The sequence below is a fragment of the Callionymus lyra genome, chromosome 19 (assembly GCF_982586985.1).
Source record: "Callionymus lyra chromosome 19, fCalLyr1.hap1.1, whole genome shotgun sequence".
Classification (NCBI taxonomy): Eukaryota; Metazoa; Chordata; class Actinopteri; order Syngnathiformes; family Callionymidae; genus Callionymus; species Callionymus lyra.
The window spans coordinates 14741674-14768743 of record NC_141836.1 but is presented as its reverse complement, the minus strand read 5'-3'; the positions used below and the strand labels follow the sequence as shown (position 1 = coordinate 14768743).

Sequence of the window (27070 nt, the reverse complement as noted above, 5' to 3'; positions counted from 1 at the left end):
TGGGACTCGAACCCACGACTAACCCAACCGAACGGGTCTCAGAGCCACTTGCTCTTGTCACTCCACCACATCACTTTATCCGGGGGGCTTGACGCATCACTGGGCTCTCCATGTCCCACACAGTTTGTTTCAGTTACTGATGGAGTGAGTGGGACTCAAACCCACGACTAACCCAACCGAACGGGTCTCAGAGCCACTTGCTCTTGTCACTCCACCACATCACTTTATCCGGGGGGCTTCACGCATCACTGGGCTCTCCATGTCCCACACAGTTTGTTTCAGTTACTGATGGAGTGAGTGGGACTCGAACCCACGACTAACCCAACCGAACGGGTCTCAGAGCGACTTGCTCTATTCACTCCTCCACAGAACTTTCACATTTGGACCTGTGCTCCGGGCGTATTTATCATACATATTGAGGACAAACACACTAAAACTTTGCCACAGGGCTCTGCCCTGTCCCACATAGTTTGTTTCAGTTAGTGATGGCAGGAGTGGGAATCGAACCCACGACCAACCCAGCCGAAAGGGTTTCAGAGTGACTCGCTCTATCCAATCCACCACAGAACTTTGACATGTGTACCTGTGCTCCGGTTGTATTTATCATACATATTGAGGACAAACACGTTAAAACTTAGGCTCTGGGCAATACAAACAGTCAGTTTGTGGTGGAAGGAGTGGGAATCGAACCCATGCTTAAACCAACTGAAGGGTTTCAGAGGCACTTGCTCTATCCACTCCACCACAGAACTTTGACATTTGGACATTTGCTCCGGGCGTATTTATCATACATATTGAGGACAAACACGTTAAAACTTAGGCTTTGGGCAATACAAACAGTCAGTTTGTGGTGGAAGGAGTGGGAATCGAACCCATGCTTAACCCAACTGAAGGGTTTCAGAGGCACTTGCTCTATCCACTCCACCACAGAACTTTGACATTTGGATGTTTGCTCCAGGCGTATTTATCATACATATTGAGGACAAACACGTTAAAACTTAACCTCTGGGCTATACATGTACCAGTCAGTTAGTGATCAAGTGAGTGGGAATCGAACCCAAAATTAATCCAACCGAAGGGTTTCAGAGGCACTTTCTCTATTCACTCCACCACAGAACTTTAACATTTGGACCTGTGCTCCGGGCGTATTTAGCATACATATTGAGGACAAACACTTTAAAACTTTGACACTTGGCTCTCCATGTCCCACTCAGTTTGTTTCAGTTAGTGACGGAGAGAGTGGGACTTGAACCCATGACTAACCCAACCGAGGGATTTCATACAGATATTTGAATATATTATACTGTACATGAATTTACCAATTTATAATTTTTAAACAAAAAGATTTGCATACAAGTGATTTTATATCATTACTGATTTGAGCGTTCATCGTTTTCGGGTTTAGTTCTTAGTGAGGCAAGATAAGGAATTCATTGCCGGTAATATTTTATCTCCAACAAGCCTCAGTAATGGAACTCTGGTGGACCAAAGTGACGGGACTGACGGTGGCTTCACACCACTTAGAAGCCTCTGAACCCGACAGAAGGTTGTTTCTCACACCTCCATTTTGGTTGTTGCTCAAAGGCAAGATCGGAGCTGCAGTCATCCTCGAGGGATCAAGAAACACCAGTAAAACCTGGAGGAAATGACAACAAAACTGTTGTCGTACATTTTAAAAGAACTACAAAAATCTGACCAAATTGGTCTCTTTGCACTGACCTCTCTGCAATAACACCAGTCCAGAATTGTGGTTTGTATTTGGACAACTTGTTCTCCTACTGCTCTGACCATTCAAGACAGACACTCTCAGGAGAATGTTCCGACTTCTCCAGAACTCTAACGTAACATCTGTAACAAATGGCGGAGCTGGTAGTATACTTAAAATTATTTCATATTATTGCTTCTGTTAAAGTAGTCTAGTAGCTTCTGCTAAAACAAGCTTAAAATACAGACTTTTTTTGGGAAAATCCCTAATGTCCAGGCGAAGACGAACGTTAAAGACGAGCAGTACAGAGGTATTTAGATGTTTTTAAGTGTATTTTTGGACGAAGATGAAGACGAAGAAAACACCACTCACTACATTAAAATGAACATTTTTGTTTATTTTTCTAAAAAGGAACAGATTACTCTGAAAATAACACTTTGTTGACGTCAGGGTGAGTAGAAAATGAGTGAAGTTTGGGTTAACTATCACTTAAAGTCAACAACAGCATCACTTCTCTGGTGAACTTGTAGCTCTCCTGTGGAACAGCTGTCTCTGATGGTATCTCGAAGGACTTCATCTGCTGGTTCTCCTTTCAACTGAACATGAATAAATCACCTGTGTCGCTGCTGAGCTTCCCGCACAATTTTTTAGTCGCCATCGTCAAGAGGAAATAAAGGTTGGAAAACTGGCGGTTAAGGGTAAGAAGATCTACTTTCACTAAACTAATGATCTATGTCTCACTATACTTGAATGTTATTGAACTGTCATCCAGTCGTGGCAACACCTGCCACTCCTCTCACGCCTCCTTCTGTCCAGAACATCTGTATTTGGGTTTCCTTGTGAAACTACAATTGTGACTTTGAGGAATTAGTTACTATTGGAAAATAATTACCGTCTTGACTTATTTTATACAATGACCAGGTGTTTCATCTGAACAACTATCAACCCTAAAGAAAGTTGTCTCTGTTTTTGTGAACATTAGGAGTTCAACAAGGTTCGGTATGTGGCCCCCATAACCTTTCCATGTTACTAACTCATGCTGCCGCTTCTACATCTAAACATCGGAATATTGCTAACATCCTTTTTTCTAGGCCTGCACTGGATGAAAGCAACTGATGTGAGTCAATCGCTTACATTTCTTTTCCAAGACGTCGTCAAACCTTTCAACATAAAAGCTTTTCAAGGATCTTTGAGCTCTGACGCAACAATAACTCTAGCTCCTTATGTCACATTTTAATTTACGTAATGAATTTATTGTTTACGTACATCAGCGTAACAAATTCACCAGAAGTCACTGATATATATTATTCTTTGTATTATGATGTACTTTTTACACCGTAAAACATGTCAATTCATCATGTGAATCTACATTTTTTTCTTTAACCCCACTCGCTTTCATATGTTTTGAACTCAGCTCATGATAATTTGAATAAAAAATGAATTACTTTTTTTACTGGACTATAGGCAGTGAGATCAAATTAAATTATTTTTTATTATTTTAATGTGAGACTTTACAGCCCTGAAAAATACGACATATGCGTGTAATAAAGGATGTATAGTTCCCCCCAATCTTGAAAATAGTGAAAAAAATGAGCATTTGTTCGACTATTAGTCAAGTGTCCTGCATTGACGATTCATTTTTGTGTCGAGTATCAGGTCAGATAGTGAGTTAGACAATTAAACTGACTTAAAATGTTTTACAGCTTGTCTTTAAATTCATTTCTTTCTTCAGTCTCTGTCGTTTACACGCATATAAACTTCACTTTGTTGCTCCTCTTCACTGACAGCACATCACTATGTCATCAGCAAACACTCTCGAATTAGAGGAAGACATAAAAATGAAGAACGACATGTGCCGCTCGGAACATGACGTCGCATGTCGAACATGTATGATTGAAGACGTCACGTCACATAATTCATGTTCCTCAATGATTCATGACTTTACCAGACTCTGGCATTCTGCACGAAGGTCACTTCATTTGTCTTTTATTACCGTCTCCATGTGCTTTCACGTTTCCTTCTATCGATGTTTAATTCATCACCAGAAAATGTTCATTTATTCTTCTTTTCTGTACTAAATACTGTTACAACACCGTTTTTTCACCGTCTGCCATTAGATTTTTTTTTTAATTAACTTTAGTTTTGCAAAAATCTAAAAAGATTAAAAAGCTACTGAGTGAAATTATTATGGGAGGCAGTAACTAAAGCTAAAGGCTAACCTACAAAATCAAACAAACAATCAAACAATCATTACAAAGCAAATTGTTAACATTAAGGAATGTTTAAATTAAGATACCAATACAAATCGAATCATAATATTTAGGAAAATAATGCAACGTTTAAACATTTTTGCTTAAAAAACAAAAGTAGTACCTGTTAGCAATTAGCTTCTCATTACCGCCAGAGAAAATTATGCTAGCATTATTTGACCTTTTTTATTCTTTTTTGGCAGTTTATTTTTATAATGCAACAATAAACTGTTGTAATATTACATTTTAAATGCTAACTGTTTGTTAAAGCACTTCACAAACAACCTTTACTTACTAACTTTGAAAACTAGTAAACATATAAATAATAATAAGTAAAAAAGGAGAAATGGTTCCTGCATTTACATTTTATATCTACAATACCATAAAAAAAAATCCTTATATTACAGACAGCATTTTATATTTGAAGGTTTACTGTTTTTAAAGTTAAAAAGTGTGCATTTTAGCTTCTGTGTTAGCGCCAAAGCGAATTATGTAGCTATATAAATATTTCTGTAGCTGGAATTTTGACACATCTGCTGCATGTTTTTTTCATATTATGGTAAATACATAAAATAAATGTGTTGACGAACATTTTTAATATTAAGCTTTCTAAAGGGAAGTATAAAATGAATGATTATATGTACATAAGGAGAAAAGCTGTTTTGACAGTTTGAAACGTGGATCCCAAAGATGAATTTAAAAAATGACAGCTTTGATAAACGTATAATTTTATTTAAAGGGTCAAATCACAACTCACGACGGTTTACAGTTTAAATAACACGACATAACAGAAAAGGAAAAACTGATCCCAGCGCATCAAAATGATCGACAGCGGCAAATGGAAAGTTTCCTTTTAACAGGCAGAAACCTCGAACAGAACCAGACTCGTTGTGTACGTCCTTTTCAGCAAAGATCATAGACTAAATCTCTTCTTATTTACTGTGATTATTCACTTTGATCAGATTAAATCATGTTATTTTGTGAATGAAGTCTGTACTTTATGCTGTATAAACTTTTTATTTGCGGGTACAGTTTGTTTAGCATTGAAGTGAACGGATATATTTCAGTTTACTGGATAAGAATGCTACAATGTTCTTTGAGTTACCTAGTAAAAAAAAAGACACACTCAATGTTAGCAATGGTGGTCACTCTGTTGTACAAGTCTATCCTTGAGAAAATGTTGACGCTAATAAACACATTTTTCTAAATGGGTTCTTGTGATTATTAAGTATATTAATGTCAAATAATATTAGTAATAAGAGTGAGACTTTTGTGGCAACCTTTATACTTGGCCACCCCCTGTATTTTTGTGAATACATTTCCTTAATTTCTAGTTTAATTCAAGTTTTATTAAATTATCTACGAATCAGTCGAAAAATAATGGCTCTGAAAACACTAATGAATGACAAAGAAATCACGTGAAGAAAATGCTTTGCTATAACAAAGAGACTCAAACACACTATTTGCTTTACTTCGAAAGAACGACAATGGTTTGTACAAGAGTTGTACGCTCATGAATATTCATGTGATGCTACACACAGGAGAGAAAACATAATGAGCGAAAAATAAAAACCGTGTCTGTTTCTCTTCCAGCTTTTGTTGTTCGTCTTGTTTACTCCAGCGAGTGCTGTGATGATATTCCTTTTGATCAAGAGAGGAAAAAAAAACAACAAAAAAAAAAAAAACATCTCTTCGGGGCGACTCTCACTCGTGCTTTTTTTTTTTTACCTGCCGATTCACAGATGGACGCTGACAAGGAGGGAAAGGGTCAAAGGTGAGATCAAGCCGGAGCCACCCGGCCTGACGAGACCGAGGAGGTTTGGGTTTTGGACACGGTCGTGGCGTCCTCCTCGGCGAACGGGTTCTTCCCGCAGCAGACGGTCGTGATCATGCAGTTCCGGAACTAGAGGTAGATGAACGGGTCAACACACAGTCAGACGACACACACACACACACACACACACACCTGCTTGTTGAACAGGATGTAGATGATGGGGTTGTACAGCGCCGAACTCTTGGCGAAGAACGCCGGCGCCGTCATGAACTCGGGCCCGAACTGCGTCCCCTGGTTGGCGAAGATGTACCAGGCCACGGTGGTGTACGGCACCCAGCACACCAGGAAGGAGATCACCATGACGACGACCATGCGGGTCACCTCGCGCTCGGCCCGCTGGGTCGACTCAGACTCGTGCTGCTGAGCCGCCGCCTGCATGAACCAAAAAAACTAATCTGTGATCCCAACGCAAACACACGAGTCAATGTGACACGGGAATGTAAACCGGGATTACCGGCGAATAAACCTTCTAATCAGCTGACTAACACCCCAAAGTTGACTCTGGCTGCACTTTTTTAAAAAAAAAAAAGCCCTATTAATCCGGTTCCAATCGTCGTGGTGAGGTCCGGCGACACCTTCGGACCGGCGTTGCTAAAAAAGGAACCTAATAGATGCAGCGGCGTTTAAATCTCCTCATGTTAATAAATGATGCGAGATCCATTATTAATGAGGTCACAGGGCGACTCGGTGAGTCGACAGTCTGTCTCCAGCTGGAGGTCGGGAGCCGCCATGTTGGCACAGATCTGCCCTCCCCAAGTGTCCTTGAGCCTCTAAATCCCTCCCGTCTCCCGAGACTGCCCCCCCCCTCCGAACCACCCCTCCCTCCGACGTGATATACAGTCTATATCTTTCCAAAGATAAACAAGGTTCTGCTTTAACGCCGTCTTACCGCTCGCACGGTGCAGAGCAGCCGGCCGTAGCAGAAGAAGATGATGAAGAGGGGGATGGAGAAGTGGAGGACGAACATATAGATGACGAACGAGGTGTTGTGGATCTCGGGTTTGGGGGTGTAGTAGTCTATTCCACAGGAGCACTGCATCCCCTCCGGGATGTACCTGCAGACACAGCAGTGAAGAAAATAGTCTTGAAAACAACAAGAGAACAAGAACACAAGAAGATTTCCACTCACGTAAGCTCAGCTATTGAGCCATAAAAAAGTGGTCACAAGTGACTGAACATCTACCTGCTTTTTCAAAATTTGCATCTTAAAAATACAGATAAATATGTTGGGGGGGCGGGGGGGTCTAAAGTTAGTGGAAAGTCAAAATGGGGGACTGGTGACAAGAATTGTAGCGAAAAACGACTGGAATAAAAATAAAATATATATTTGGACAACAACTAGCTGCCTCTTAAGTCGCATCTTTAAGTCAGTCCACAGGGAGTTGGTCTAAAGTTAGTGGAAAGTCAAAATTTCCACAATTTAAGACGGAGAATAATTATTGTGGCAAAGTAATGTTGGATTGGTGACAATAAGTCTAGCAAAAGAAAAAATGGAAAATTAAAATATTTATATTTGGATACCAAGGTCTGCAGTCTCTACAGTGGAATCTTTAGAAGTAGGTCAATCTGCTGCTGGGGGGGGGGGGTCTAAAGTTAGTGGGAAGTTAAATTTGGGTGGATTGGTGACAAGAATTGTAGCAAAAAGAATAAAAAGAATTACAATATATATTTGGACAGCAACTTCCGGCCTCTCAAGTCACATCTTTAAAAGTAGGTCAGTCCACAGGGAGTGGGTCTAAAGTTATTGGAAAGTCAAAATGGTGGATTGGTGACAATACGTCTAGGAAAAGAAAAATGGACAAATAAAATATTTATATTTGGATACCAAGTTCTGCAGTCTCTACAGAGGCATCTTTAGAAGCAGGTCAGTTTACAGGGAGTGGGTCTAAATTTAGTGGAAAGTCAAAATGGCGGATTGGTGACAAGAATTGTAGTAAAAAAGAATGAAAAAAAAAATCTAAACAGTATATATTTGGACACCAATTCCTGCAGTCTTCAAGGTTGCATCTTTAAATCAGGTTAATCTAACAGGGAGAGGGTCTAAAGTTAGTGGAAAGTTAAAATTTTCCGAAATTGAAGACAAATAATAATTATCGGGACGAAGTTGCTTATGGCTCCAATTGTTTCTTTAGACGTGACATCGACTCTGAGTTTCATTATGAATCTGTCAGATTGCATTTTTGTCATTTTATTCTTGAAGGCTAGATTATCTCAGATTTCATACCACAAACAAATTTCCTCGGAAATCAGTTTCACTTTTATGCAAGTAATTAAACAATAGTTATTTGCTTTGCAATACACATTTAAAAATACCTACAAATATAAAAACTCTGTAATTGTTGAGATATAATCAATGTTGCTCAACATCTTTCAAGGTCAAAAGGTCAACATTAATATACTTAGATGTAGACCATCTTGGGACACATGAAACTAGAACCTCTACATTCACAACCGCACAAACACAAGTACCGGGACCACCCCAAGAGAGGGGGGACAGCACAGGTCAAGGCCATGATCCAGGTGAACGCCAGCCCTGCGATGGCGTGCTTCTCTCCGAAGCGGAAGTTGCTCATGGGTTTACAAACCACCACGAAGCGCTCGATGGCCAAAACCACCAGAGACCAGAGGCCGATCTCTCCTGTCCGACAAAAAAAAACGGGAGGTTGAGGAGGAACATCAGGGATGGAATAAAAAGATCTCTTACCTCCCAACGTGGCGAAGAACCCCTCGATGTTGCAGCCGGTGACCCCCAGCTTGAAGTAGCCGTGCAGGGCCGTGTACAGGGTGACGGTGAAGCCGCCCACCACCATGAAGAGATCAGCCACGGCCAGGTTGAGCAGGACGTAGTTGAGCGGCGTCCTCAGCTTCTTGTGCTGGGCCGTGACGTAGAGCGTGAGGAAGTTGACGGGGAAGGCGGTGAGGATGAGGAAGAGCATGTAGGCCGCCACCAGAGAGTACTTCCACGGCTGCGCCAGGTAGTACTGAGGGTACAGGAAGGGGCTCCGGACCACCCCGGTCTTGTTGGACATGGGGACGTAAAAGTTGGGTCCTTCGGTTCCATTCATGGCTTTTTTTTTTTATCCTCTTGAGAGAACGGGAGGAGATGCGGTGATGGATGCGAGACTGCAGCCCCCTCAGGAGGGGGGAGCACCTTTTTAAGAGTCCGGCGGGATTAAGGAGGAGCGGCCGAGATGGAATTAACAAACTCCAGGAATAGCTACAATACGTTCAGCATTTTCAGGGTCCGAGGCTCGAGCCCATCATCGCTGTCACGCGATGCATCATCAGCAGCAGATGAAGAGGGAGCGACGGCCGATTCAAGCGCCGACGCACTGCAAATGAAATTCTGCCGCAATTCCACTTATTTGCATCCATGAAGCTTAATCCCTCAAAAAAAAAAAAAAAAAAAAAGAAAAACCCAACATAATGAAGAGCTCCATTTATACCCTTAAATGTAATCAGAACCGCTGAGCCATCCCGCGACACAAATCCCCAAAGTTTCAACTCGGACCAAGTTTGACAGAGAAGTACAAATAGTTTATTTTAAGGGTTTTTAAAAACGGTTAAAAATGACCTTTACAAGAAGATCACGATGATTCACGGCTAACATGTCAATCTAAACAAACACTAAAAAAACACTCTTGATTGTGTAATGATCCTGTAAACATTCAAATAATGCAAACAGACTAAAGGTTAAAAAAGGTCTTAATATACTCGTCATTTCTTTGAGTTGTTCTTTTTTTAACCGTTTAATCCGCTGACGGCGTGAGGTAATCTGATCCCAATAATCCAGCCGGGTGGTTTTTTTCTGTGCCGATGTCAGCACAAACACCCGCCGCCGCACCACTTCGAAAACTCCTTCCATTAGCGGCGAATAAAAGCCGTGGCGGCGTGGTTCAGTTGGGTTCGTCGATGGGTCGCCTGCAGTACGGGCAGCAGTTGTGCTGCAGAACCAGCAGCTCGTAGTCCTCGCTGTGGAACATCTGCAACCATAGACAAAAATTTGAAAAAAAAAGGTGAATTTTTGACTTTGTCCGAGTTGAATGGGTTCTTACCTTGAAGCAGGTGGGACACATGGTGATGCTGACGTCGGGCAGCAGCGAGCGGAAGTACTCCCACTTGAGCGGGCCGGGCCAGCGCTTGATCAGGACGTCCCGGCGGCTCATGGAGCGCAGCGCCGCCCGGCTCACCTTGACGGGGACAAAGGTGGAGCCGCCCTGCTGTTGGGGACCAGACACCGACAAATTCTCAATTCTATTACCGTCCCCGTCCCCCCCCTCCGTCCTCTGACCCCCGCTCCAGCTGCCGGCGCTGCTAATCGCCTCGCCCTCATCTGTCCTTTTTCCCCACTTCTTACCTCGAAGCTCATTTTGGCGGTGAAGGGGTCGTCCTCGCCCGGGTCCGGATCCTCGTCCATCCTCAGCGCCTGCAGCTCTGCTCCACTTAGATTAAGATAACATGACGCACTTTTTTTTTTTTTTAAATCCTTCATTATTTCTTAACCCCCCCCGATTGTTGAAGATGAGTCGATATGTTTAAAGTGTCAATCACCCGCAGTTGTCAATCAAATGAGCCCGGACCGGGACGCCCTTGAAATTCTGGAGACTTATGCAGGTTAATCCCTGGCTGTGTTGGTGTCATTAAGCAGAGACAGGAGAGCTTCTCTAACCCTATTATCTGGAGTGCTAAGATGACTTAGCTCTGACAGCTTTACCAGCAGCTCTGAATCCAGGCCAAGCAGACTAAACATCTTAGACCTGTCACAAGGCAAGGGGGGTAAAGGGGGGCTTCATTTTTCCACCGGCCCGCGAGGTGAGACCGGCAGACGGCTTCGTTAATAATTCATCCGCCCGCCTATGAATCCGAGCGACGCGCCGCCGTGATCAAAGGATACCGCCATTGTCCGTATTCTGCCAGCGCCTCTCATCCTCGGGAGGGACTTCCAGATCAATCAGCGACACCGCCTCCTCGTCGCCCACGCCGTCCTCCAGGTAGAACTGGACCAGAGGAAGCACTTCTGCGCACACGGGGGGACGACCAGCTGAGCGCGAGGGGGGACGGACGGACAGACGGACGGACAGACGTGTGCGTTGACACTGACCGTACGACGAGGCCGAGTAGATGAAGGGCTGCCGACAGTTGATGCACATGCTGCCCTGGTTGTTGAGCAACGGGTTGTTGGTGGAGCAGCGGTAGCACATCATGCCGTCGATCAGGTCCTTGGAACAGAAGGTGATGAATCAGGGGTTACAAGATCATGTTGGGGTTCATGGTCATAGAATATTAAAATTCAATCTCATTTTGAATATAAAGCAAACAATGGAATAGTAACTCAAGTCCGGCCCGACAAGTTCTGTGATGTGGCCCGATGGATGGTTTACTCAAAATTATAGTATGTTAATACACTTGTTGACATGGTAACCAATGAAGACTCCCTCCCAGGAGTCTGGTTCTGCTTGAGGTTTCTGCCTTCTAAAAGGAAGTTTTTCCTCGCCACTCTCACGCTGTGATTCACTCATTGTAGAGTTGCTCGGATCGGTTTTTCTTTTCTCCAATATAGTCTTAGTTAAACTGTAAAGGGTCTTGAGATAACTTATATTATAAGATACTTTAAATAAAATTGATTTGATTTGAATTGTATGTCAACAATAACAGCAAAAATGAAGGATAGTAATTGGTTTGGTAAAGATAAGTTCATCCTCAAAGAATCAAAAAGCAACATCCAAAAAAGACTATGATTTACAAATTTTAAAATGAAACCTGGATGGTTTCGTCGACCCTCTGCTTGAGCGACACATCCGTGTCACCCCGATACATTCACTGGTCACTAACCTCGCTGTCGTGGAAGGGTTTGGAGCGAATGCTGAGGCTTCCCAGCTCGATGGATTCCTGGAAGCGCGAGGGAACGTGCAGCTCTTGAAGCTTCTCGTAGGAGTACCGGGCCAGTTTATAGGCCCTCAGCTTCCCACTCTGCTTGGCCAGCGCGTACAAGGTGTTCCTGATCCTCTGGTCAAGGAATGTCACGGGGGAACTCGGGGGATGAAGCAGAATAACAGGATTGTTGGTTCGAAATCAAAGTAATTTAATGTTGATATTGTGACTTGTTAATAAACTAGTGTTTAAGTAAGTGACCCAGTGAAGAGTTTTAAGGATCGGGGAAATGTAAGTAAGTAAGTAAGTAATTTTTATTTGTATAGCTTTTCCAGACCAGGGTCACAAAGCGCTTAAACAATCAAAACAATATTCAATAAAGTATATATTTTAAAGGTCAAGATAAAACTGATAACACAACAGGAGTTCCAGAAAATCAAGGAAAAGCCTGAACAAATAAAAACGTCTTAAGATGTTTCTTAAAGGAGTCAGTAGATCATCAAACACAAAGAGAGAGGAAGATCGTTCCAAAGCTTAGGAGCAACCGTCTGGAAAGATTTCTCTCCTCTGGTCCTGAACCGTGTGCGTGGAACCATAAGTAGATTCTGATCCACAGACCTCAGAGCCCGAGCTGGGGTGTAAGGCTGGATCAGATCAGTGATGTAATGCGAGTTCTTCTACGAGAGCATGTCAGAATTCTCGCCGAAGAGTTTTTCTCGGAGATTACTAGATCAGATTCTTACTTTTTTTTACAGGCCGTTTTGTAAATATTCATTTTTTGGCCCCTAGTTTGATTGAGTTGAACAAGAAGCGTATGGTGGAGATCCCAGTTTTCTTCTGTGGAGTACGACGGGCTCCATTCTTTCGGAAGCACTTCCTGCATCTGCGTTCCTTCAGCGATGAGTCAATTGCAGAAAATTGCTGCTTATTTGTATTTATTTGGCAACAGATTGTTAAGAGCGCCGCTCTGTTATTGGCAGTGACAGGTCCATGATTTGCAGCTGCAGACGCTCTGTTCTGGCACTCGGAGAGCGAGAGGAGAAAAAAAAAAAAAAGAAAAAAGAAGTGATCTCTTGTGTTCCTCTCGACTCAGCTCCTCTTCAGCTCCTCCCACACACCCAGTTCTGGTGATGAATGCGTGTCCTCTCATTGTGAAACTTGTTTAGCGAAGCTTTTTTTTTTTATCCCAGTGACATTGTGTTTAATTGTTTTTAGCAATGTAGCACGGCTAATAAATCCACACACGCCAGGATACATGTCAGATCCGGACAAAGTTCAGAGCGCCGCCTGCAGGGCGTCCCGGGCCGTGGCGGGCGAGGTTGACTTTGTGAGGAGTGGAGAACAATTCTAACACCCTTTTTTTTTTTTTTTCTTCTCTAACACGTCCATCTACATCCAGCACACGTGCTGCGAGCACATTCATACATTCAGAGCGTGGAAAGGATACACTTTGGAGATTCCTGGCGGAACGTCCTTGGTCAGATTATTCAGGAGGAACCTGCAGATGTTGAACAGTGTCTCCGGCATGTGGGAGCTGAAAGGCTCGTCCTGAAGACACAAAAAAAAAAGGTTAAATTCCGCAGTTCGACCCAAACTTAAGTGAAATATGTTAGGGTGCTGCTCTGGCTTGTGTCACAAGGCGACGCCGCTATCGGCGCAACAACAAACACGAGACCCTGACGCACGCCAGCTCACCCCTGAACGTGCTCCCAAAAGGCAGCTGCTTGTTTTCATAAAGCTTTGCGATATAGAGCCGCCATTGAAACGCCGGCGATCAATTAAGCAGCTGGTTGCCATAGTGACAGAGGGCCAGAATGGATTTGGGATTAAAAAAAAGGGGACATTTTGACTTGCAAATGAACGATAGCACACACAAACACACTTGAAGTTGACCAGTTGCAGCGCTGAGTGTGGTAGAGGTCGTCAAGGGTCAAATACACCAGGAAGGGGAAGAACGAGGGGTTCAGAACACTTCGTCAAAGATGTGGACAAAGTATAGTCATTAGTTAGTAGATTGGTAGAGTCATCACAACTAGTTCATTTTGAAATCGGTGATGTGGACTTTGAACTAGTTTATTTTGAAATTAGTGGACTGAACTATGAACTAGTCTCATTTTGAAATCGGTGAACTGAACTTTGAACTAGTTCATTTTGAAATGAGTTGACTGAACCTCGAACTAGGCTCATTTTGAAATCGGTGAACTGAACTTTGAACAGTTCATTTTGAAATTTGTGAACTGAACTAGTTCATTTTGAAATTAGTGAACTGAACTTTGAACTAGTTCATTTTGAAATTAGTTGACTGAACCTCGAACTAGGCTCATTTTGAAATCGGTGAACTGAACTAGTTCATTTTAAAATTAGTGAACTGAACTTTTAACTAGGATCATTTTAAAGTCGGTGAACTGAACTTTGAACTAGTCTCATTTCGAAATGAGTGGACTGAACTTTGAACTAGTCTCATTTTGAAATTGGTGAACTGAACTAGTTCATTTTGAAATTAGTGAACTGAACTTTTAACTTGGATCATTTTAACATTGGTGAACTGAACTTTGAACTAGTTCAACTTAAAATCGGTGAACTGAACTTTGAACAGTTCATTTTGAAATTGGTGAACTGAACTAGTTCATTTTGAAATGAGTTGACTAAACCTCGAACTAGGCTCATTTTGAAATCGGTGAACTGAACTAGTTCATTTTGAAATTAGTGAACTGAACTTTTAACTAGGATCATTTAAAGTCGGTGAACTGAATTTTGAACTAGTCTCATTTCGAAATGAGTGGACTGAACTTTGAACTAGTCTCATTTTGAAATTGGTGAACTAAACTTTGAACAGTTCATTTTGAAATTGGTGAACTGAACTAGTTCATTTTGAAATTAGTGAACTGAACTTTTAACTAGGATCATTTTAACATTGGTGAACTGAACTTTGAACTAGTTCAACTTAAAATTGGTGAACTGAACTTTGAACTAGTTAATTTTAAAGGCTGTCAAAGAAATATGCAACACAACTAGAAAAGAAGCTTTTAATACACATAAAAACAAGTAAAATAAATGGGCTCATTTTGTTAAAAATAATTTAAAAAAATTAAACCATAAAACCTAATTTTACTGCTTTTGTTTTAAGATTCCCACAATAAATACATGTGAAAATGTTTTAAATTAAAGCAATAAATATCCTTGAAAAACAGCAATATGAAAAATGAATGTATTTATTTTGAGGAACAACTTGTTTTTTTTTATGAAAAAGTCGATAAACCATTAAATTAAAATGTTTATTCAAAACATAAAACAGTAAATAACTTATTAAAAGTTATATGTTAAACTGAAGTAATCATTTCAGTTTATTCACCAGGTTTTATGTGCCGAATCTTTTTGAATGAAAGGCGTATTTTTAGAAAATGTAAGCCTGTAGTCGCCACTAAAATAGTGTAGACAGTTATGAAATTATTATTTATTATTCACTGAATATTTTTAACAGCAGCTGTTTTTTATTTTTCGGGGTTTTTTTGTTGTAGTTTTCTGTAATCTTTACGTCTCCGGTTGTTGTTATTCTTTGTGTGTTTTTGTTACAAAATCTGCCTGAATAAAATATAAAAATAAAAATGTTAAGAAAAAAAACAAAACAATATTGAGTGAAAATCACTATTGAAGTTTGGGTTTATTCTTATGTGTCTCATAAGTTAAGGAAAGAGGTCAAGATCTGTATTTGTTGCACCTCCTCTACACCTACTGTTGACCCAGATTCAAACTATTTCCTCTCAAACGAGGAACAGCGAGTGTCAGAAGTTTAAAAACACACAACTCTTGCTCCACGCACAACTGAGACACACACTTCCTAATCTGATCTTCTACTTTTTCCGACACCAAAGTGTTTTTAAGGTGCTAGTGTCGACTAAAGGTGAGTGAGACGATAGATAAACATCCAGATTAACCTCGCTTCAGGTCCCATTAAGAAGGAAAGAAATCCCATAATCTTTCTTTATTTGAGTTCCCTGTGACAGATTTAAGAGTCGGAGGTGCTGACTCCAGCGTTTTTGCCAGGCCGAAGATGGAGGGCGAGTCGACTGACGCAGACCAGTAAAGTCAACAGAAACACATCATTTGGAAGCGAGGGAAACGCTCCGGTCACACGACCACAGCTGCGCAGGATCCAGATCAAGATCAGCAACAGGCGCTCGTGGACGTGTTCACAGATTTGAAGACAATTTAACGTCTCCTTTTAAACAATAACTTCCCCGCCGTGTTAAAACACACGCTTTATACATATGATTACAAGATATAAGAGGCACCAAGAAGGCGTCAGGATTCAATTAAAAACATGCACAGACGTCAACATGAGCCTCGTGTGTTTTCACGTCGTCTCTTGTGACAAACAAGCCATTGAATGTCTGCAACTATTAGCATACATCGAATAAACTCCTCGGGTTTATCAGGCGGATGAGGAAGTCTTTTGTTCTGTCACATTACGTTTCCTATGTGGCGACAGAAGTGCTCCGTAGAAATCGCAGCGGAAATATAATGAGAGGCGGTCGATATGGAGCGCCTGACGCACATATGTGCACAACAAGGACGCCGACTGACGAAAGAGAGGGTTCTTAAAAAACTGCTGACTTGGCAGCTCGTACAATGACTTCATTGAGGAGGAGCCGTTTATCAAAATAAGTTCTGTGTGTTCGCTCGGATTCATGTACACCAGCTCGTACGATTGATGCGCCGTTTGTGCGTCTGCGTTTCTTGTTGTGGCTGAACAAGTTTGTTCAACGATAGTTCATGAACTAGTTCAAATTTTGGATGAACGTGAACTGAATGCGGTTAATTAATGTTTAATGAACGCGTGTGAATAGACAGTAATGTTGCACTGATGTAAACCATTTATCTTAAGGGTTCAAAATTAATATTTATTTAATTTTTATCTGCCCACATTAATGTATTTAATCATCTTACTTACTTTATTTATTTATTTAATTCATTCTATTTTGTATTCCACATAAAATTCCTGTGTTGTTTATATATTTTAATGTTGAAACAGATATAATAGTCACTGACTTTGGTTCTAAATGGGATTTCGCAATAATTTACCAACAGGAAGAGCTTGTAGCAGAATAAAAAAAAAGAATCATGAACTAGTTCATTCATGGAGCGGTGAACTTAAGCAAGTAATTTTTATTTGTATAGTGCTTTTCCAGACAAATAACATTTTCTTATTTTGTTAATGTTAATTATGAACTATTAACTGATCTAGTTCACTTCAAAATTGGTGAAATGAACTTTGAACTAGTGCATTTTGAAATTGGTGCACTGAACTGTGAACTAGTTTCATTTTAAAATTGTGAACTGAATTTTTAACTAGTTCATTTTGACATTGGTGACCTGAACTTTTAACTAGTTCATTTTAAAACTGGCATACTGAATTTTTGGTAAACTGAACTTAAACTAGATTATTTTAGAATTGGTAAACTGAACTTTGAACTAGCTCATTTTAAAATTGGAGAACTGAACATTTAACTTGTTCAATTTAAAATTGGTAAACTAAACTTTGAACTAGCTCATTTTAAAATTGGTGAACTGAATTTGAACTAGCTCATTTTAAAATTGGCGAACTGAATTTGAACTAGCTCATTTTAAAATTGGCGTACTGAATTTGAACTAGCTCATTTTAAAATTGGTGAACTGAATTTGAACTAGCTCATTATAAAATTGGCGAACTGAACATTTAACTAGTTCATTTTAAAATTGGCGTACTGAATTTTAACTAGTTTATTTTAAAATTGGTGAACTGAATTTGAACTAGCTCATTTTAAAATTGGCGTACTGAATTTGAACTAGCTCATTTTAAAATTGGTGAACTGAATTTGAACTAGCTCATTATAAAATTGGCGAAATGAACATTTAACTAGTTCATTTTAAAATTGGCGTACTGAATTTTAACTAGTTTATTTTAAAATTGGTGAACTGAATTTGAACTAGCTCATTTTAAAATTGGCGAACTGAATTTGAACCAGTTCACATAGAAGGCGAACTTCCCCAGCACTGGTGACTGTATTCAACATGTATTCCATCAAGCGTTGTTAGACTTGCTCACGGTGTAGCGCTGGATGGATCTGTAGACATGGTAGAGTTCGGCCAGATGCTGGAAACGCTGGAACTTCTTCAACATCTCGTCTCTCTGCTCGTCGCTCTCTGCTCAAAAGAAGAAGAAACACCAAGAATGAAGAAGCGACACGAGCGACTTGAGAAGCGATCGACGTTTTCTCACCTCTGGCGATGTCCAGACACTGCATAGACAGCATCCAATAATAATAGCCCGCATCGTTGAACCTGTTCTCCACCACGGCATTGTGGGTAAGCTGTTCCAAGACTTTCACAGCCTCGGTTTGCCGCCCGGCTTTGTGAAAAGCTGAGGAGTGAGAGGAGAAGGAGGGGGGGGACGGTGATGATAAAAGCTGTCATGTTGTGATACTGAATTTAAATTGGCGACACTGTGAATTATTTTGGTATTTCTTTATGCAGCTGATGCCACGTGCCAAGATATTGTTTCACACTTGGCGGGGGAAACGAACTAAAAAGATAAATTCACGACGCCTTCGAGGAATCGAACAAAAAAATGGTCGCAGAGTCTTTTGTTTCTTATAATAGCTTTAAAGAAGTCGCCTAATACTCCATCTTGGAGTCTTTTATTCCTCGATTAATGCCACTAGAACACAAATATTAGACATTATTAAACATATTTACAGCATTAAAACGACCCATCTTCGAAGAAACATATAACACTTCCTGTTTAATTCATTCTATTTTGTATTCCACATAAAATTCCTGTGTTGTTTTTTACAAAACTGACAAAAAATGTTCAATTGTGTCAGATATGACGAGGAAATCTGACGCATATTTTAATGTTGAAACAGATATAATAGTCACTGACTTTGGTTCTATATGGGATTTGGCAATAATTTACCAACAAGAAGAGCTCGTAGCAGCATAAAGAAAAAAAGAATCATGAACTAGTTCATTCTTGGAGCGGTGAACTTAAGAAAATGTTGAATTATGAACTATTAACTGATCTAGTTCACTTCAAAATTGGTGAAATGAACTTTGAACTAGTGCATTTTGAAATTGGTGCACTGAACTTTTAAGTAGTTAATTTTAAAACTGATAAATTGAACTTTGAACTAGTTAATTTTGAAATTGGTGACTGAACTGTGAACTAGTTCATTTTAAAATTGGTGAACTGAACTTTTAACTAGTTCATTTTGACATTGGTGACCTGAACTTTGAACCAATTCATTTTTAAATTGGTGACTGAACTGTGAACTAGTTCATTTTAAAATTAGTGAACTGAACTTTTAAGTAGTTCATTTTGACATTGGTGACCTGAACTTTGAATTAGTTCATTTTAAAACTGGCGCACTGAATTTTTGGTTTACAGCATTAAAACGACCCATCGTCTAAGAAACATCCAACACTTCCTGTTTCTACTGCACAAGCTTTTTTTTTATTTCCGAAGCCTTAAAAATCAATAAGCTAAACGTACAGTTAATCCAGAGCGACTGCATCCTTTCGCATCCGAAGCCACAACAAAGCGCATCAACTTTAAATGCCTTAATGGACATGAGCGCCATTCTTTATGTTATCAGACCATAATTGGAAACAGCTTTAAAGGAGCAGGAAAGCGGCAGCGGCTCGACCTCGAAACCACAGCGGAGGTCAAAACGTATTAGTGAAAATAAAATTATCAACTGCCCAGGACGGGGTCGAAAATAATGAAAAAAAATGTTCCATGTGCGGTCAACGTAATTTTTTAATAGTTCTGGCAATACATCATGATGGGAAACTGATTTTAACCTTAGATAGTAGACGCCCTTCCATTTAAAGAAACGTCTCGCAACATCCTGACGTTAGGCAGCGAATCCTTCAAAATAAAAGTGTAAAATTATAATTAATCTACTAGAACAGACCAGAATTATGTTAAATTAATTTAATTGTATACCTTTTTTAGCATTTGAAATTGTGTTAATTCAATCCAAGTGGATTAATATTGATCTATAAAGATCCCAGTGTTTAAGACGAGGAACCATCAATGTCAACAATGATACAGATGCCTTTAAATAATAAAAGATTTTCTCGCCTCTTGTGAGTGACACTCCTGATTTAAAGTGACAAGCGCTTGAATCAAATATGACTTGGTTGGCACTTTATCTTATGTGTGAATAGTTGAATCAATCGCTGAAGTGCGAACTGGTTGACACATAACAGTCTCGCACGTATTGCCTCAATACTTGGATTATAAAAGTCGCATTATCTTGAATTAAAGCTGAAGTGCGTTTGTAACAATTATTTGTTTTGTTCAGTTTGTTTTCTACAATTAATCTCTCTTTGAATTTCACCTAAAATTTCTTAAGTTAGATCTAAGTAGCCTTAACTACTAGTAAGATCTAAAGTTGTATTTTTTTACAATTTAAACTCATTATATTAGACTAATGTCGCATGCAATACTTGGTTTCACCAGCAGGGCTGGATTTTGCGTGTTGGTTTAATCACCAGAAGAAACGTCAGAAATATATAAGGCGCTGTAAGTTTACACAAGTCGACAAATACAAAATAATAATTGAAAATAAAGAAATAAAAGTAACTTGAAAACTGAAACGGTGAAATGGGTGCGATAAAAAATAAAATGAATCACCAATTATGACAGTTATTAATCACAATGAATCGAATACATTGAGATCCCTATTTTAAATATGAACGTATCTAAATACGATGTTTAATTATAAATTATTTCTGCTACAAATGGTGTCAACAGCAGGATATCGACTGTGACACCACCCGAGAATATTAAAAAACAATTCAACCGCTGTCTGGTAAAACGCACAATCAGCAAAAAAAAAAAACACATGACCACCAGCAAGTTCCAAAACAATCAGGCCTGTGCAGTCATGTATCACACGTTGAGAACAGGCAGAGGGTAGATTATGTAGCGGAGGAAATATGCCTGCTGCGATCATAATTATAAATCTATGAGCTGATTAGAACCACGGTTACAGTTGGTAATCATCATCAGAGCCGCTTGTAGTCGCGGTGATTAGAGGCGGGCGCGTATAGCAGGCATCTCCGCAAAGAGGATCAGGTTTTTACAATAGACGTTGAGGAGGTGTTTTGTTCGAAGAGTCCAGCTCTTGCTCTGGTTGTATCGCTTCCAGATGTAAATACCGCCAGACCCGGCGTTGACAAGAACAGCTTCGGACGCACAACGACAACATAGGGCCTCGCGTCGGAATAAATGGGAGGTGAAGGTGCGCTCCACGGATCTCACCCTTCTGCGCCTCCTCGAAGCGGTCGTTCTCCGCCAGCCACTGGGCGTACGGCACGAAGACGTCATTCCTGAACTGCGGGTGCTTGTCCACCAGCGAGAACGCCTATAGGAAAAAACAGAACCAAGGCAATTTCAAGACAAAAAAAAAAGTGACATGCTGACATCGCTACTTCGGTGTAGTTTGTAACGGCATCCGAGTGCCCTGGGCGAACTTCAGGGAGTCCAGGGTTGGCATTCATTATTCAGAGAGACACGTGTTTTCCTCCAGTCACAACATGGCGCGGCATTATTAATTACTTGTGAGGCCCAACAAAAAAAAAAGAAAAAAAATGGAGCGCTCGGTTAATTTTACACGTAATTAAAAGCTCCATTTGTGCCGTTTCAATGACAGAACTGATGTGCCCAGAGGACACGTATCTGCTGTCACAGGCACTGATTCATGCAAATGACAAGCAGCAAAAACGCCATTGAATAAAAAAAAAATGCTCGTCAGCCTTAAAGGGGGAAAAGCCGGTGTGACATAAACATGGTGATCCTCAGTGTAGGTCAGACCCTAAAACCCTCCCCTTTTCTCCTTCAGACAAAAATCCTGGAAACACTCTTTCAAATAACAGGTTAAGAACGTTATCGTGATTTAACGCCATGTTTCGGAGAAACCATCTCTGAAACGTCGCTAACTGGATCAGAGGCTGCGGACGGATTAAATAAACGCAATATTTTTCTTCAGGTCTCAGCAGCCGGATCTGCTCCGATGGAGGGATTTGATTGGCGGGCCGGAGCGTGCTCCAAGTTTCTGAGCATCTTTTTTTGCTCGTGTGGGATTGTAAAGCCGGATGATTAGCTCAGAAGTGTGTGTGTGTGTGTGTGTGTGCGTGCGTGTGATGCATTTGTGCCATTGTTAGGGTTCAGCTGCGCCTCCTTCAGCAAACACAATATAGCCTTTAGAAAAATAACCAAGATTTTTTATTTTTTTTAGTACGCCAGCAGTTTGTTTCCCAAAAAATATTTCTTAAAGTCTAAACTAATTTAATATGCACTTGAAAACTGGTGATGGTTGTGAGAAAATATAGGTACTGTATCGATACTCACTATTATTTTTTTTTTGCCTTTCAAATCACATTTTAATTTTACCATAGTTATTTTATGGTGTATATTTTATAATTTAATCTTTTGACATTTTAAGTAGCAATTACCCTGCCAATATTTACAGCATTTGTTCTTTTCGGATCCGTCATTAAAGTAACAATGATATCCTGGGAGAAGCGGGCATTAACTGAGGATGAGAGGATACACAAGTGTGTTGCATTGTGCCATTGTCTAGCTGCGCCGCTTTCAGCAAACACAATATAACCTTTAGAATAATAACCAGCCATTAAAGATATATATATAGCAGCAGTTTGTTTTCCAAAAAATATTTTCTCAAATTAGTTTAATGTGAACTTAACTGTACATTAACAAGGAAATCTTATCTTTAAATTGTGATTAATCATGATTTATCTTGGCTAATGACGTATTAATTGGACTGTTAAAAAGAAAATGGTTGTGAGAAAATATTGAAACTATCTAATTGTCTTTATTTCTTAGGCTTTCACCAATAATATTTTAGTTTTCACCAAAGTTCTTTAATGGTTTATGTTTTATTAAAGAGTGTGTAAAAGAAAATAATTAGCGATTTTAATTTGCAATTAACATGCAAATATTCACGGTTTGTCACTTGTTCTTGGCAGCCGTTATTACATCCTCCTCAGCTAACGTAACAATGAAACCCTGTGAGATCCCTGCCTTGACTGAGGATGAGAGGATACACAAGTGTGTTTCTATTGTGCCATTGTTAGTGTTCAGCTGCGCCTCCTTCAGCAAACGGAACATAGCCTTTAGAAAAAGAAACCAGCCTTAAAAAACTTTTTGTGGCACTTGTGCACGCCTGCAGTTTGTTTCGCACCCGATCCCACACCTGGCTGGTGATATGTTATTGTCTAACGACCTGCTATATATACGCCGTGCAGCGCCGTGCAGGTGTGATTTCGAAGGCGTGTAAATGTGTCACACCTCTTCCCAGTGCCGGGTCTGCACGTGCAGCTGCGCCAGCGCCAGCAGGTCGCCCATCTTGGAGTAGGTCTCCGAGGCGTAGCCGTGGTGCTCCAGCTTCTTAAAGTAGGACGCGCACTTGGCCAGCAGCTCACGTTCAGCCTTGTCCAGCTTGCGGGCGATGTCAATCAGCCTGAAGGGTGAGGAGAGGAAGGGTGAGAATCACGACTCGGTGTTCTTCCACCACAAAAGTAGCAGGACGGCGTCTGAGAATGGCACTAAAACGGGAGGGTTATTCATCAATTTGACAGGTTTCTTCAAGTCATTTCCTCGTCACGGACATGCCGGCGTGAACCAGAGCTAATGGACAACTGAAATCTGCCCGCCACGGCTTGATGGATGCCGAGCCGTAATTAGCGTTGCTCAATTAGTGCGGATCATGATGTCGTTTAGATTTTTTCTGAAACATCCTGGTTTGTCCGACGAGCGGGAACGAATGCACGCTCTTGTTCACCGGGGCTCGTTGCGAATGCTGAAGCGTCAAGTGTTGGATTCGTGTTCACAGCTCGGGTGGATTTCCAGCTGTGTGGCGGGGAACGCTGAACCCTGACCGTTATAGAAAGCTGCCAGAATAACCCCTGGGTTGTTCCGGCCTGTCATGCTGTCACACCAGCAGCGTTTCAAAGTGTCTGGTCACATTGATTCGAGTTCAAGCGATCAGCAGCAGATCCTCGCCGGTCATTGCATGATGGAACTTTTAGATTTAAAAACGATTGATTGGATTTGTGAAATTTTTTTCAATATACTTATTGGATATTGAACAGCAGTGCGTTGATTTGTTTTGTCTTTCACGTTATATTTTTTAGTAAAGTTCTTTTATGGTTACATTTTTAATAAAGTGTTTAAAGTGTAAAATAAAATACAAAAAATGTTTACAATTACCATAAAATATTCACAGCGTTTTTGCAACTTTTTGAAAATTAAACTTAGCAGGTAGCGGTAGATAGCAGCAGTCATTAGTTCCTCTGCTGCTAAAGAAACAGTAAAATCCCAGTGATGACTGAGGACGAGAGGATACAGTCAATTCCTACTTTTAACTCTCAATACAGGAAAAGTAGGGTTGCGAGAAAATATAAATACATTTATTATTTTATTATTTCATTATTTGTATATGTTTTAAATTTCAATAAAGTGTTTTGCAAAATCAAAATAATTAGGGTTTTTTTTTACAATTAATATTTGCCTTAATTAGCAAATATTCACAGTGTTTTTTTTCCTTTTTGATGCAATTAAACTGCCGCTAGATGACGGCAGTCATCTCTTCCTCCGTAGATAAAGGAACAATAAAATCCTGCAAGATCCCAGTGATGACTGAGGACGAGAGGATACAGTCTAATCCTACTTTTAGCTCTCGATGACAAATTATTAATACACCTACAGTATATATAGCGAAAAAATATGAGAAGATACTGTAATGAGTTTTTTTGGCTTTGAAAAAAAATTATTTTTATCAGAGTTATTTTGTTGTTTAAATTTCGGTTAAGAGTGTGTGGGTCAAAATAATTTGATATTCCTTTATTAATTAATGTCACCATTAATTAAATGTTTTGTTGCAATTTAAATTCCGTATGCTAGATGGCAGCAGTCATTACTTCCTCTGCAGCTAAAAGAACAATTAAATCCCATGAGATCCCAGTGGTGCCTGAGGACGAGAGGATACAATAGACTCCAGCTACTTTTAAAGATGATGTTAGGACATATTTTGGTATGAAAACAAATTAAAGCAGTTACACCATTTTTGAGTTATTTGGTCTGTACATTCTGAGTCAAGTAATCAGACAATACTACAAATATAACCCATTTCCTACAGCATCGCAATATATCGTATCGTTGCTTTGTATCGTGACACGTATCGTACTGCCAGACTCGTACCGATAAACACTCCTCATGAAAAGCAGATGTCTTCCTACTACACCTGTCACATATTTTCATGAACTCATCACCAGCTTCAGAAAGCAGGAAGGGGTCGATTGGTCACATGGCTCATAGGAGCCGAGTCCAAAAGACACTCACAGCTGCTTTTGAGTCATCAATTAAGCCTCTGTGTGCTTTTGGGGGAAAAAAAAAAAACCGCAAGCAGTGAAGAGAACATTCCGACTCAATAAAGACTCACAATAGTTGAAAACTTCCTACTTTTAGCCCTCAATACAACAACAGCTCGCAGAATACAACCCATCCGTTTTCAGCATAAATTACTCGCTTCTATTTATCACTCCAGCCTTCAGATCTTTTAAAGAATCAGCTTTTATCTTTCTTTTTTTCTTTTTTTTCGGCGTTCTTTTGTCGAGCCAAACTGTGACGCCGGAGCTGTATTTAAATCATTTTCATTTGCTGGATGGTGTTTAGTTTCGAGCGGTAATTGTTGTAATCGTGCATCATCCAGCAGAGTTAGCTCACCGGGGTTATGGGATGCAAAGCTGCTCATTTTTAGAGCTATTATCGTCGTATTTGCCGGGTAAAGGTATACTTTACTTGGACTTCCTAAACTACAGAGTGGGACCTACATGTCGACCCAGCCGTGCTCCCCTATGATGTCGATGGCCTTGAGATGCTCCCCGGCTGACAGGTACATCTCCGCCGCCGCCCGGGGCTCCTTGCTGCTCTTGGCCCAGTCCGCCTGCTTCGTCATCAGGATCCGGGTGCTCTTCGGGTCAGTGGCGCCGACGAAGTCCTGCGAAAAAGTTGCAAAGGCGTAAATCAGTCGTTAGGATCTCATTTAACGGGGGAAGAAAACCGGTGGAGCGGAAACAAGACTTGTTGCCACAATCGAGGACCACCGGGGGCCGAGGAGCAGCTGCTCTATTGTGAGTCTCTCTAGCACGACAAAGCTACTCGCATGCAACCAGGTGAAATAACTTCTCCATAACTCAAAACATGAACGAGGAGGGGGGGGGGGGGGGGGAGGGCAGAAGATCTTCCGCAGTGTCCATCTTAAGAGAAAAGAATCCATGTAGACCAGATGTCCACATCAAACAAACACAGTCACAGATTTACTTTTTTAAAAGTCATGGACGTCTCATCTGCTTCAGGAAACGCGAACAAGCTGCGGACGATCAAAGTGTCCCTCCACTTGTAAACAAAACGGCGTCTCAACTCTGGCTGACCTCCTCATCAAAGTGTTCGGTTAAATGCAAAACGCTTTTCTCTCCGCTCGCGCTCAGTTCCTACACGAAACCGCCGCGTAGCTAAAGAACATGTGCATGAAGGCGCATCGCAAACGTTCCTGATGGGGTGATCTATGTGGAGATTCCACTCCAGATGAAAGTCAGACGGCGAGGAGCGGCTGTTTTGAGGAACTCAACTTGGCACGAGAGCACACGATGAAGAAAAACACATGCTCCCTCAATCCAAGGGGTTTTTTTTTGCAGTCGATATTAGTGCGTGTGTGATTGTGTCAGCGGCCAGTCACCTTGGCGTACTCGAACATGCGGAGGTCGGTGTACATGCTCAAGGCCCTGGACTCCTCGCCGGTGCGCTTGTAGAGCTTGGCTGCCTCGTGGAATTTCCCCTGGTAGGCATAGACGTCTGCCAGGAACAGCTCATTGTTGCTCTCGCCTCGCTTCTTCCTCTCCTGCAAATCAATCAACACAATCACTCGCACTTGAGCGGTCGCACGTACTGTGAAGCCGAGTCGAGGAAAAATCACCAACAGAAAGTTCTGGTTCATCGCGATATCTTTGCCAAAACATTATACCTGAGGAGGGGAAAAAAAAAAGAAGGGAAGATGCTACTTGAGGTTTTTCTTAAGTGTGTTTGTGTTTGACGTTAAGCTTGGGAGGAAGTGGAGCGAAGGTGATCCCAGGAGGAGGAGGAGGACTGGTCTCTCATCTCCAGTAAACAGTGTCAAACGTTTGCACTTCAGACACAAACAGTGAGTGCTGCAGATGTCATATTGTGGGTCAAATGACAATAATGTGCTGAGAAGAGTCTGATCAAGCAAAAGTGTTCCGGTCTAACAGATTGAATTTATGAAAGCTATTTTTTTTTTCCTTTTAATTAATTGAATCCGTTCG

The 27070-nt window shown here is 40.8% G+C and overlaps 2 protein-coding genes across 2 annotated transcripts in view; both read right to left on the bottom strand.

The window, feature by feature from the left end:
• Positions 1 to 5635: 5635 nt before the first annotated feature.
• Positions 5636 to 9239, bottom strand: exorh (extra-ocular rhodopsin). Its single transcript, XM_087781192.1, has 5 exons — positions 8493 to 9239; positions 8258 to 8426; positions 6678 to 6843; positions 5921 to 6160; positions 5636 to 5857 (listed from the first exon to the last, which is right to left on the bottom strand). The coding sequence occupies exons 1-5, from the start codon at positions 8851 to 8853 to the stop codon at positions 5735 to 5737; spliced, it is 1059 nt and encodes a 352-aa protein (XP_087637318.1). The 5' UTR covers positions 8854 to 9239; the 3' UTR covers positions 5636 to 5734.
• A 64-nt stretch (positions 9240 to 9303) lies between these two features.
• ift122 (intraflagellar transport 122 homolog (Chlamydomonas)) overlaps positions 9304 to 27070 on the bottom strand; it is a 28096-nt gene continuing 10329 nt past the window's right edge. Inside the window, exons 17-29 of the mRNA XM_087781182.1 lie at positions 26467 to 26628; positions 25562 to 25728; positions 23019 to 23190; positions 20970 to 21072; positions 17919 to 18059; positions 17745 to 17842; positions 13107 to 13207; positions 11621 to 11786; positions 10890 to 11007; positions 10683 to 10805; positions 10146 to 10222; positions 9844 to 10008; positions 9304 to 9771 (exon numbers count right to left, since the gene is read on the bottom strand). Coding sequence (XP_087637308.1) covers positions 9685 to 9771; positions 9844 to 10008; positions 10146 to 10222; positions 10683 to 10805; positions 10890 to 11007; positions 11621 to 11786; positions 13107 to 13207; positions 17745 to 17842; positions 17919 to 18059; positions 20970 to 21072; positions 23019 to 23190; positions 25562 to 25728; positions 26467 to 26628 — 1680 coding nt within the window. The 3' untranslated portion in view covers positions 9304 to 9684. The remainder of the gene's footprint in view (positions 9772 to 9843; positions 10009 to 10145; positions 10223 to 10682; positions 10806 to 10889; positions 11008 to 11620; positions 11787 to 13106; positions 13208 to 17744; positions 17843 to 17918; positions 18060 to 20969; positions 21073 to 23018; positions 23191 to 25561; positions 25729 to 26466; positions 26629 to 27070) is intronic.

Coding starts and splice junctions, on each gene's coding strand:
- exorh (XM_087781192.1), bottom strand. CDS start 8,853: ATGAATGGAACCGAAGGACCCAACTTTTACGTCCCCATGTCCAACAAG. Junction 6,161..6,677: donor TGCTCTGCACCGTGCGAGCG/GTAAGACGGCGT, acceptor TGGTTCATGCAG/GCGGCGGCTCAGCAGCACGA. Junction 5,858..5,920: donor ACATCCTGTTCAACAAGCAG/GTGTGTGTGTGT, acceptor ATCTACCTCTAG/TTCCGGAACTGCATGATCAC.